The sequence below is a fragment of the Vigna angularis genome, chromosome 3 (assembly GCF_016808095.1).
Source record: "Vigna angularis cultivar LongXiaoDou No.4 chromosome 3, ASM1680809v1, whole genome shotgun sequence".
NCBI classification, from domain to species: Eukaryota; Viridiplantae; Streptophyta; class Magnoliopsida; order Fabales; family Fabaceae; genus Vigna; species Vigna angularis.
This window is the reverse complement of record NC_068972.1, coordinates 18,348,389-18,361,523: the sequence shown is the minus strand read 5'-3', so window position 1 is coordinate 18,361,523 and position 13,135 is coordinate 18,348,389. Positions and strand designations below refer to the sequence as shown.

Genomic DNA, 13,135 nt, shown 5'->3' with positions numbered 1-13,135 from the left:
TACAAAAATTAAGACCACAAAAAATAAATAAATTTCACATTACACACAAGAGTATTTAAACCTTACTTTTATATTTTTCTTAATTTACATTGAAGACAAAAACATTAACTATCACATTAAATAAATCCCGTTAAGATTAAAATACATATTAAACCATTATATAAATATTAAAATAGTATAGAATTTCATCCCTATTTAAATAAATAAAAATATCTAATTTAGATAAATAATGAGTGAAAAATATTAACATTTTTAATTTAAATTTATTGAAAGTTAAAAACTTTAGTTAAATATAATTTGTTCATTTATATATTTTATTTTAGTTATATGTTTAAATAATATAAAATCTTCAACACATTTCTCAGGACAAAAATTAGACAGCTTAAATATGATATTAGACTTTTGTAAATACGAATATCATTGAAATATACTATGATATCTATTCAAAAATAGGTTTAGTTCTAAGTAAATTTTACAAGTAAATAGAAACCACGTGGAATTGGAACATTTCATATAACATAAATAGAATCACAAGTAAACAATCTTTCTATAGAAATACCAATATAAATATCCTAATCCTATTTCAATACCACTTAGTCAAATTTTGAAGTGTCTTTACTATATACCCAAAACAAGAACTTCAATTGTTTATTCTGTGAAGTAGTGTTTCTTTATGTTAAGTTATTTCAACTTTGGCTAAGGAATTCTCCAAATATTATTTGGTGTCTTTTATGTCTATATGCCTCTTATTCTGCAGGATATGGACTATTGATCCTTTGCATACAAACCAAGGGCATGCATGCATTCAATGTACCCACTCTCGCAGAATAGGTAAAAGAAAGTAGTAAAGTAAAGCCACTATCTGTATTAAATTTTGAACACTACAATGCAAAGCGGCTCCCACTTCCATCCAGAAAACGATCTGTATGCCACCCTTTGCACTCTAATTCTTTCAGAAACACAGGGAACACCTCATTCATTTTCTCATAGGCCTGCAGCAGGGTACTGTTACTGAGATCATGAGAGGACTTGTCAAATTGTACAGAATATGCAGCAACCAGCCACCCTCTCAATGCATCTTCACCAATAGCATCTTTCTCCAATACCATATCAATGCACCTATTATCACCATTTAAAAGAAACTTCTCCCCAGGGAATACTTGTTTTGATTCAAGAAGCTTTGAAGGCTTAATTGCCTTGTGCAAAGCCCTACCCACTCTTACGTTTCCAGCATCTTCTATTAGCTTCCGAGGAAATAGTAAATCTTCTCGATATCTTAGATCAGCTGGACTTGATACGTTTCCAGCCTGGCTTGTACTCAATCAACAGTCCAACAGAATTTCAGTTTCACAAATAAAGAATGGAAACCAAGAGTTCATTTACAAAATCTCATACCACACCTTAAGAAAATCAGCCACAATCAATGCAGTTCTTTGTGGATTCAAGGTATTGACAGGAGTAGCTCTCATTTCTTCAGTAACGCTGTAAATGTGTATAAATGATAGTAGGGGCCCCACAACCAACTAACAAGAAAGAAATGTTTTATATTCCATCAGTTTGCATTCATATAAATTCATAATTATTATTTCAGTAGTTGGGCTTATTATTTCTATAAAATAATAATAATAAAGTATTTTCTTTTAGTAAAATGCTTTTAATGGAAAATAACCAATATGGTTACCACAGCATCTACCAAAAATCCCATAATTTTTACATAATATGTTGCTCAAAATTTTGGTACGGGTCTATACCTTTCCCTGCATTGATGCACATACAGTCGAGGCTAATTGAATTCCAACTCCAATTCCAACAACATTGAAGAGAGTTGAAATAGCTTCCCCTCTAGCAAATAGGTCACTTAGGTTTCCTTCTTTAGCGAATGAAGAATATATAGGTAATCTCGTAGCTCTTGATGCAACAACTGCCATCCCCTGTTGAGTCCAAAATAAATGGAAAGGTAAGTGGTTGATATATTGCTCTTATGTTAATTAGGGAAACATAGTCCCTCTTATAATTATGTTATTTTTACGTGTTCATTTGTATTTAGGCTTAACCCACATTCTCATTATTACGATTAGATATATTGCATTTTATGTTTGTGAGAAATAGAGAAGATTGGGAGAAAATATCCCTTGTGTCTTTTGCATACATATAGGGTAGTTTATTTATAATGTAAGATATGGGCCAATGTCCTTAATACATAATGGGCTAGCCCAATTAACAGAAACACACATCTTAACATCTAACACTTCCCCTCAAGCTGGAGCATATAAATCATATGTTCCAAGCTTGTTACAAAGATAATCAATTCTAGGTCCTCGTAAGGACTTAGTGAATATGCTGCCAACTGGTTGCTTGAGTTAACGAACTCAATCTTGATATCTCCGGATATGATTTTTTCTCGAATAAAATGACAATCAACTTCAATGTGCTTGGTTCTCTCATGGAAGACAGGGTTAGAGCTAATATGGAGAGTAACTTGATTATCACATATAAGTGTCATGTGAGTGACATCTCCAAATTTCAATTCACTAAGTACTTGTTTTTATTTCATTGAAAAATGATTGGAAAATAGGAAACAACTCAAAACGATTCTTCATTAAAAACAATCAAGTACATCTGGAATAGTCATCAATAAAAGTAACAAAATACTGAAAACCTAAAGTGGACTTAACACGACTAGGTCCCCAAATGTCAGAATGAACCAATGAAAAGGGGGACGACGCCCGTTGTGAGACACTACGAGGAAAGGAACTACGAGTATGCTTTCCTAACTGACAAAACTCACACAACAAACTTGATAATTTTGACAATCTCGGGACAAGTTGTTGTAGTTTGGCAAGACTAGGATGACCTAACTGAGCATGAAGAAGGGATGGTGACTCCATGATTACGCCAACATGTGGAGAAGGGCGGAGATGGTATAGGCCATGAGACTCACATCTTGTGCCAATCATGTGTTTCGAACTCCGGTCCTGCAACCAAACAGAATCTTTAGTAAATGAAATAACACAATTAAGGGTACGAGTTAGACGACTTATGGACAATAAGTTGAAGGGAGACCCAGGAACATAAAGTACATGATCAATGGATACCATGAGATGAGACTCTAGACCCATCAGTCATTATTACCGAGGGTAAATTATTCGGACATGACAAGGAAGAAAACAAGGACTTGTTACCAGTGATATGATCGGTGGCGCCTGAGTCAAGGACCCAAGGTCCGAGGGAGTGAAAGTGAGTCAGACCAACAAAAGGTGTACCTGTACGTGCAACAGATGCAGATGTAGTGGAACTAGAGTGCTGACGATCCTCATACCATCTGAGAAATTCGTTAAAGATTGCAGGTTTTTCTACGGTATTAGATGAAGTAGGATGGTCTGCAGACGGTGATCGGGGAGATGGATCAGAATTAGCCATTGCTACAGGTCGAGGAGGACGCCCATGAAGCGCATAACATCGATCAATTTTGTGGCCTAACTTGCCACAATGGTCACATTTTGGACGTCCTTTACTTGGCTTGCGAGACCGACTTCGATCATCACGTTGGAAAACGAATTTCACATGCAATTCCATCAAGTTTACTTGGAAAACGAGTTTGTTTCCGAGTTAACTCGGAAACTAGGTCTAGGAACGTAAACTCGTCCAAGTTAATAAGTTAACTCATGAGTTTGATAACCTTGACAACAATGATTTCTATCCAAAGAAAAAGTGTGGTTCCAAATATGGAGAAAGAACATGAGGTATGGTGCACCTATTGCAACAAGCCACGTCACCTTGTGTGACGTGTTGGAAATAACATGGAAAACCCCAAGGTGAGAATTGAGGTATAAAGGAGGCCACAACGAAGAATGGGGACAAAAAGGAAACCAAAACGAAGAATGAGAGCCAAAATGAGTTCCTAAAAGAAGGCGATGTGAAGAATTTGTCTCTATCCAGCTGAATCATGAATATATAGGAGTAACATCCTTCTTTAGTAAATCGGAAAAGCCCACGTGTCTATAACATATTCTGGTAAATCCCAACAAAAATCGATACAAAAAATGCTATTAAATCTAACTTTTATACATGATTGTACCTAGGTGGCTTGAGTTTTTCTGTTGAAACACGAATTTGAAGTTAGTTTTGATTTTATTTAGTTTGTCAAAATAATTAAGAATCAATTCAGAGCCAATATTAAGATAAATAGGTATGAAAATGCCAAGTACTACTTTAATCTTGAGTTCAGCTCTTTCTGTCAAAAAGAGAGAGGATAATCCATGAGTCTTCATGTGTTAACACACCTTAACAAAATTGGATGGCTAAAATAAAAATTGGACGCTTACTAGAACAAACTAAAGCTCTACTTTTCCATATCATGTTCCGAAGAAATTTTGGGAAGAAGTTTTTCTTACTCCCACTTATCTTATCAATAAGTAACCCTCTAAAATCTTAGGATAAAAAAGTCCCATGAAAGTCCTATCTTCATTTTATCCATACCTAGACCCTAGAAATAAACTCCAACCTAGAATATTTGAGTGTGTATCCTTTGTGCATATTCATAGTAATAGAAGGGGAAAACTAGATCTCAAGGCTATCAAGTGTGGTTTTTTTTGGATACTCAACCACGCAAAAGGGTTATAAATGTACCCACCATCCAAAAACAATTGTGTTAAAAGATATCACCTTCAATAAACAAGAGAGCTACTTCAAGTAGCCTCATCTTCACAGGGAGAATAAAAGAAAGGAATATGAGATCAATAAATGCCACCAAGTAAATTAATTTTAAAAACTCAATAAAAATGTGTACCTTGGCAAAATTTCCAAGGCCAGCCATTTCAAGAAAGAGCTGAGGACATAAAGGAGAGAGCACTTCCAAACCAGTGCCTATATCATAGAGCACATCAGCTGCAAGATGGAAGGCTTATTCAAGTCATACACCATAGAATATGAAAAATAAAAGCTAAAATAAGAAAAAAGGAAAATGTTCCAACTTTAATGCAAACCTAAAATTCTCCAACGTTTAGGCTCAGAATCCATTCTTGCACCTAAATTGCTGCATATGAGATTCCCTAAATGTTGCATGCCATCCTTTAAAATCTGAATATTGGCAAGAGAAATGAATTATATATTAAGTGCATGGCACAATAACTGGTATGTGAAATCGTCAAAATGCAAAGTAGCCTCAAATTACCCAACTAACGGCAGTTGCTTGTGCAGGGGTGGGCCGCAAGCCTGCAGCAAATAGCAGTGACTGCAGAAGAAAAAGCATACGGAACAAGAATACTAACAGAAATGGACCAGAAAATGTGGCAAACATGTGATTTTTATCAATAGTCAATCCATATCTGATTAGAAATCAGAGTGATACAGAACAAAGACTAAGAACACAGTGTGATAAAGAAGGATTATTCCCTCCAGCAAACTTGCCTCTCCCCTTTCTCTTTTGTGTAAAAAATAACCTTCCCCACACCATCTCTCTTTGTGCTTCCTTATAACAAACTATTGTATAAAAAGAAACTAAATGGTAACTTCAAATATTAATGAAAGCTTAGTGCTGATAGGTTCTTTTAATCAAGAACCTATGAATAGCACTAGAAACACAACACAGAACAGGTACTCGGAATTATACAGCCTCCTTTTATTAAAAAGAATCAACAAGAATGGTGTTACAACGTAACCCGAGAGCTTAACCTCTCTCCAAAGAACTACAAGAGTTCTCGCAAAACAATAATACTCCAAAACTGTCCTCTCACCAACCAAGCCACCCCTTTTATACTGACTTTCCTAACTGCCTTGGCAGTTAGGCTGGGTAACGTTTCTCCTTCTACTATATACAATTAGTTCCCTAACATTACTCCCCTTCCCCCAACAACCTTGTCCCCAAGGTTGAATACCGGAAACTGCTCTTTTTTAGTCACCCCGTCTTCCCACGGTGGCCGCCCTCTTGTCCCCTTCTTGCCAATCTAACAACACCTGAGGTATTTCTTCTTACTCCAGCTGCCTTGTCCTTCTGTCAAAAATCCTTACCGGCCAAAACATGGGTCGGTAGGCTTGTAATTCAGCTGGAAGTTCCTCTCAACCCTCTTCTCACCCACAGCCTTCTTTAGTTGGGGAACGTGAAATATTGGGTGTATTCTTGCTGCCTCGGTTAATTGTAAACGAAAAGCTACTTTCCCCACCTGCTGTACCCGTGCAGGGAGCTTCAGTCAATTGGCCCAACACATCACCGCCTGTCCCTTGCTCCACTACGCACATTTCCCAAAACTGAAACCATGACTCAGCGTCCATTATTTTTGTAAATGCGTCTGTGTCACCCAGCTGTCCTGCCAAGGCTGGGTCACTACAGATTTTCTTCTTCTCTCCATCCACCACATACAGCATAGACATTTCTTTCCAGTTAATAACCACCTCACCCAGTTTTGCCAACCATGCAATACCCAATATTAAATCCACTCCACCGAGATCAAACACATGCATGTCCTCCTCTACCTTCACATTACCCAGCTTCAATCCCACCTTTTCACATCGCCCCCGAGTCCACTTCTTACACCCGTCACCCAAACTCACCGCGTATGTGGCCGTTTCTGTTACCGGAAGCCTCAGTTCCTCCACCACCTTCCGGCTAATGAAATTGTGGCTGGCCCCACTATCGATCAGGACTACCACTCTTCTCTCCCCTATCAACCCGGTCAACTTCAGGGTCTTGGAAGGCGTCAGCCCCTCCGCCGAACATGCCGACAGCTCCAGGGTTTTTGCTTCCAGGTTAAAGTTTTCCTCCCATTCCTCCTCCTCGTCTTCCGCTAGTAACAGGACCCTTAAGCTCTTCTCCGCACATCGATGACCCGGAGCGAATGGTCCACCGCATCGGAAACACCTTCCTTCTTCCCGCCTCTTCAGAAACTCTGGATAAGGTAAGTTTCTGACCATTCTTCCCCTGTTATCGCCTCCCGATGTGGAACATCCATCTTTCCCTCCTCATCCTTCATTCTAATGGTAAGGCCGTTCGACCAAGTACTGAGAGGTTGTTTAGACTGTAAGACCGTTCGGCCTTTGAATCTAATTGTAAGACCGTTCGGCCAATGACTAGGAGACCGTTTTGAGAGTAAAACCGTTCGGCATTTTACTGTAGCTATAAGACCGTTCAGTTCCTCCCGTCCTCTTCCATTCTGGTCCGTCAGTCCTCTCCCGTGCGGATCTGGCAATCCTCTCCCGTTGGCTTCCCGACGTCCTCTCCCGTTCGGTTCTGTTAGTCCCCTCACGTTCGGTTCCGGTCTTCTCACGTTCGGATCCAACAGTCCTCTTCTACCGTTCGGCTCAATTCCCACTATCTTTATACCGTTCGGCTCTCTTCCCACTATATTTATACCGTTCGGCTCTTTATCTATTGAACCATGCAGCTCCATCGCTTTTGGCTGAATAGGTCCACCAGCCGAGAGAGTGGACAACTCCGTCTGCTTCAGGTCTAATTCTATCTCGGACCGCTCGGCAACCTCACCTGGGATATTGCGCTTGACCTCAGACCACTCGACAACCCTCGATTGGCCTGTCTTATAGCGATCGGCCTCGCACTGTGTCCACTTACCACTCGTTCGTCTCCAAGACGACTGGTCTTCTATGTCCTCGGACCGCTTGGCAAATCTCGATCGGCTTGAGTTATAGCGATCGGCCTCGGACTGTGTCCACTGACCGCTCGTTCGTCCCCATGTCGACTGGTCTTCTATTTCGTCTGACTGCTCGGCAGCTCTTGATCTGTCTGTGTTATAGCGATCGGCCTCGGACTGTTCGGCTAATCCCGCTCGGTCTGGTCTACAGTACTTGGCCTCGTACCGCTCAGTAACCGCTTCTCGCGTTCGTCCCCCAGATGACTCGTCTTCTATTCCGCTCCCTTTTCTTACCTTTTCGCCTCCCTGCACATACTCTTCCCCTGTCGCTACCTGTTTCGATGCCGCCAAACGCTCAACAATGGTTCCAAACCTTATCACCAGGGCCTCCTTCAAGCCATCCCAGGAACGGTTCTTGGCTTTCTCCTTCCAGGCTCTGAACCAGTAGCCCGCGCTGCCCTCCATGCTTAAGTCCGCGAACTGCACTTTCTCCTCCTCCGCTACTCCTTGAAGCTCGAAAACCCTCTCCGCCCTATTGATCCAGTTTAACGGGTCCAACCCTTCGAAAGCGGTTAATTCACCCCTTTTCCGCCATTGATTTTGCACCTCCCGGTGATCGCCACAGTGATTGTGGGTTTGGGTCCCACCGTAATCGCCACCCACTCTCCCTCCAATATCCTCCTCGCACCGTCGCTGGTTCCCTTTGACGTAAGCCTGACTTCCACCTGATTGTTCGTCGTTGTTGTGAGCCCGCGCCCCCATCATCCTCATTATTTCTTGCAAATCTTGGCGTATTGCAGCATAATTTTGGCGTATTGCAGCATAATTTTGGCGTATTGCTGCATAATCTGGTCGTAGCTCCCCTATCTGCGCCTTCATTCTATCAACCGCAATTTCCTTCACCCGCACACGATTCCGGTGGCGTCTCAATCCGGCAGTTTCTCGATTACTTCTTGATCCTTCACCCCCACTCCGATCCGGCAGGTCGGACCAAATGATAGGTTCTTTTAATCAAGAACCTATGAATAGCACTAGAAACACAACACAGAACAGGTACTCGGAATTATACAGCCTCCTTTTATTGAAAAGAATCAACAAGAATGGTGTTACAACGTAACCCGAGAGCTTAACCTCTCTCCAAAGAACTACAAGAGTTCTCGCAAAACAATAATACTCCAAAACTGTCCTCTCACCAACCAAGTCACCCCTTTTATACTGACTTACCTAACTGCCTTGGCAGTTAGGCTGGGTAACGTTTCTCCTTCTACTATATACAATTAGTTCCCTAACAAGTGCTCTAATTTTCTATATTCCTTCTTCTCAATTAAGACTCTTGTTGGAGAAGGGCTAAATGAGACTCACTTAGAACTTAATTGTTTAGTAAGGATCCTTCCGTAAGAAAATAGTTGATTAATAAAAAGAACATGCTCCATATATACACATTGCAGTATATTTCATAGCCACATCAGCTTTGCTGGACTCTTTCGCTTCAGCACTTCTCTAGTTGTCTTGTTATGCCACCTCAACTTCTCTTTCAACTCTTATTTCAACTTATGGTAATAAATACTCTTTCTGTCAAAAGAAAATTTTGCGTACTCTTACATTATAATGTCTAGTTTTAGCTTTATTTCTTTTAAGAAATGTGTAACTCTTCATGATAAATGACTCTAACTATTCCTCTATTCTTCCAGTTTCCTTGACTAACATTTCCTTTTGCTCTTAGCTTTAACCTTGCAGTTTAGCAAAGAGCTCATTTCAAATCCTACATCACCTAGAAATAAGACCAAATTATAATATTAAAGTAGAGTGCAAACCTCATATTACAAACAATTTGGTGAGATTAAATTAGGCATAAACTCACTCATTAAGATGGTATCAAAGTCATTAAGAATCTATCCTAATCAAGTTCTTTGGGGCTTTCAAGACCACCCATAAATATCTAATCTAATACTAGAGATGTTCATTCATTAGCCTAATGAGATGTTTTGAAGATCCCACATTTACTAAAAGTAAGGTCAAATTATAAAATATAATTGGAGTGCAATCTTCATTTTATGAGCTAATTTTGTAAGGTTGAGTAAGACACAAACCCACTTACTAAGAGTGTAGATGTGGAAGTCAAATGTCAGTTACGATAATATGAGATAATAAAGTAATACACCAACTATAGTTATCCTTCACATGCCAACATCTACTATGTTTGGATAAGCTTATAATGAGGAAGTGACCTCTACTTAAAAAAAATAAAAACCCAAATCCAGCTGGTTTCAACACAATATTCGAAACGAACAGGTTTTAATTAAAAGAGTCTAGCATGAGTCATTAGGAAAGCGGATACATGATTTGCTGATGTTCTCAAGTTATTAGAAGAAGACCTGAGTCGATAACACAGATAGAGCTGCACTGGCAGTGTGTTGCAGTGCTCGAAACTGTGTGTATCTGAGGTAACCTTCATTCACACTGCAAAGCGAACACCCAAAAAAATGTATTAGCTAATCAAATAAACTATCATTGCACGCAACATGCTCAGGAAAAGAACAAAGAACCTGTACGGATATCCTGAAGGGAAAAATTTATTCAGGAATGAGTCAACTATCTTGTGGTATAACGGCCGGGAATCACCAATGGTAGTCACCTACAGAGAAACCAAAAATAAAATGCTGTAAGGCAGTGCAGCAAAAACATTTTTAAGAAATACACAATCTGTTTTCACCATTGTACCAAAATTTGGAAACATAAAACAAAGTGAAATAAGATACTTCCTTGAAAGTTTAAAAGAAAAACAAAATGCATTTCCATGGAAAAAGTAAAAAATAAAGGGAAACAAAATTTTAGCTAATTAATTTTTTTGAATCACACTTTTGTGGAAAGTTTCCTTAAATTTGTGCAAGATCTCCCAACCAATAAGAAGAACAATGCTTATACGAAGTTTCACCTCCGCAGTTGGTGTCGTTATATCGACCTTTAATACAAATTTTTATTATAATTTTGATTAAAAAACAACACCGAAAGCACCAATGAGGATAAGTAGTAGGATTATACGGAAAGTTGGCCATGGGGTTCGAACTGGAAGCGGCGACAAACAGATACAGAGGTTTCGAACCACAACACAGGAGGGCTTTCACATTCTTTGTCTGCTTTTTTCTTCCAAATTTTCAGCTTCTCCTAGTTTTGCAAAAGAAAATTAAAACCAAAATCAAAAAAGAAAAAGAAAAGAAACCTAACAGAGGGAAGAATAGATACCATGAAATCCATGAAGAGAATATGAATCTAGAGAGAAAAGGTAAGGACTTTCAAACTGGTACAGCGTTGAAGAGTGACTCCACGCAATATTAGGATTGTTGTAGGGGATGGGAATGGATATTTTACCATTACCAGGCGTGTTCAGTCTCGGGATATTAAGTTAGAGCAAATTACTTTTGAATATTACATTATTAATAATTTGTACACAATATTTGTTTTCATCCAACTATTAGATCATAATTTTATACTATCATAATTACTTTTATCAAGCTTTTCAAATATTAAACTACAACCACAAGACAATAAAAGAATTCATATTTTATTATGTTTTTAAAACATTATACTAATTTTACTTTACATAATGAGATATTAAATAATTTATACTAATTACATTTTTTTATAAATATGTTCTATATTATAGAATTTTTTTCTTTCTTTTTAAAGTGAGTTATGAAAATAAAGTAATTTAACTTAAAATACTAAAGTTACATTAGCGTAATTTGAACTCTCTTTCATATATATTAAAATATAAAAATTAAAAATTAATTTCAATAGCATATTTTGTCTTATTAATATCATCTCATTGTTTTCAAGTTCTTAATTACATTTTATTTTTTTAAATGTAATAATTTAGTCATTATTGTAAAATCAACAAAAACATAATAACAATCATAACATGATAAATATGCTATATAATTGTATCACTAGAAATCATATAATAATTAACAATACATTTATTATCTCTTCACTTTCTTAAGGGCATTTCTCTGTGATAAAGTGATTAAACTATTACAATTTTAAAATATAAAATCAAATTGAAAACTTCAAAAGTAATAGAATAACAGTGAAATCAACTTAAAATCGATAAAATAAAATTGACTATTAGATCTAAAATATACATTTCATATGTAACAACAAACATATGTTGTACTTGTAGTCAAATCAACCTAACGGAGTATGATGTCAATCAATAATAACGAAGCACGTGTAAATATAAGTGTAGAAAATAAAGATGAAACTTTAAAGAAGCATCTTCAAGGTACATGTGTTAAACGTTAAATTGATACAAGTGATAAGGTGGATAAGATAAACTTGTTGATCGTTCTAAGTTATGATTGGGTTAGCTATACAGTCTAAGAGTATGTCAGTTGCTTTTGATGGGGGTTAGGATTAGCAGACGACATGTACTTGGTGAAGACATCAATGACATGTTATAAGCTTTTGAGTGTATAAGGGTAATGAGCGTGTTTGTTATGGTCATGATAGTTTGAAGTTAAACTTTTTCTTTGACTACGTTTGTTTTTTTAATATGGACTTCATTGCTCAAGTAGCTGTTGTTGATTAGCATGGTGACATTGTTATTTATGCCTATAAATTAGGTAACTTAGTTTCACATATGAAATAAAAGGTTGTATTATAAGTCAAAATACCTCTAATTCAACTTCATTGAAATTATAATCCATGTTTTAGGTGAGGTGTTTCCATGTTGTTTATTTGCTTATTTTGTTTTTTTTTACAGGTATTTAATTATTCATTTGCATTGAAAGGTAGAGAGATGAAAAAAAAATAAAAGCAAGTATACTTCTTTCTTTTGAGTGTTAGTGACAACTTGTAAATATCTTAAGTTCATAATACTTTACAATCTTTTGGAGAGTATTTGTAAACGTTATAAAGGTTGTAGGTTTATGTATATACAATTTCATGTTTTAAAGTTTATTGGGCAACTTAATGTATGAATTGATTTGTTTGGGAATTGTTTGGTTTGGTGATATGAATTGTTTGGGGTTTCAAGGTAAATTGAATGTATAAGAAAATGGTAAAATAAAATGAATCTGAAAAAAAAAATCTAACTTACTATAACAAAACTCCAAATACCGACCTACCATAGTAAACCACATTTATTATGACAAGTGATAAAAAAATATGTAATAGTAAGTTTGACTTCCTATGACAGGTTTTCAAAAATGTGTCATAATAATTTGAATTTAGTATGACTATTACTCGTTTACCTATTATAATAAGTCTTATTTACTATGAGAGGTTTTCGCTACGACATGGAAATAATGAACTTTCTATGACTCCCGTAACTATAACACTAGAACACTTATCATAAAACATCATTTTACTTGTCATATAAAGTCTTATCTACATTAGTGTGTTCTTATGTTGAATGATCTTGGGGAAGAAGCACCGTGAAACACAAGAAAACACTAGAAAAAGAGGGGATCGTTGAATAATTTTTTAAAATCTTTTTGCAAAACAACATTTAATGTCTTTTTGTAGGATTAGACAATATGCAATAGTTGTTA

The 13,135-nt window shown here is 37.0% G+C and overlaps 1 protein-coding gene across 2 annotated transcripts; it reads right to left on the bottom strand.

Annotated features, from left to right (window-relative positions):
* Positions 1-623: 623 nt before the first annotated feature.
* Positions 624-10,985, bottom strand: LOC108326067 (protein root UVB sensitive 2, chloroplastic). Of its 2 annotated transcripts, XM_017559325.2 has the most exons (10): positions 10,827-10,985; positions 10,626-10,748; positions 10,130-10,218; positions 9,959-10,043; positions 5,174-5,233; positions 4,986-5,079; positions 4,790-4,887; positions 1,752-1,931; positions 1,401-1,523; positions 624-1,307 (listed from the first exon to the last, which is right to left on the bottom strand). In XM_017559325.2, exons 1-10 carry the CDS (start codon positions 10,836-10,838, stop codon positions 882-884), a joined length of 1,290 nt encoding a protein of 429 aa, XP_017414814.1. In that variant the 5' UTR covers positions 10,839-10,985; the 3' UTR covers positions 624-881. The 2 variants fall into 2 exon arrangements, with proteins under 2 accessions (XP_017414814.1, XP_052731323.1); XM_052875363.1 differs by lacking the exons at positions 624-1,307; positions 1,401-1,523; positions 1,752-1,931; ... (3 more) ...; positions 10,626-10,748; positions 10,827-10,985 and having other exon boundaries at positions 5,303-10,043; positions 10,130-10,193.
* Between the last annotated feature and the right edge of the window lie 2,150 nt (positions 10,986-13,135).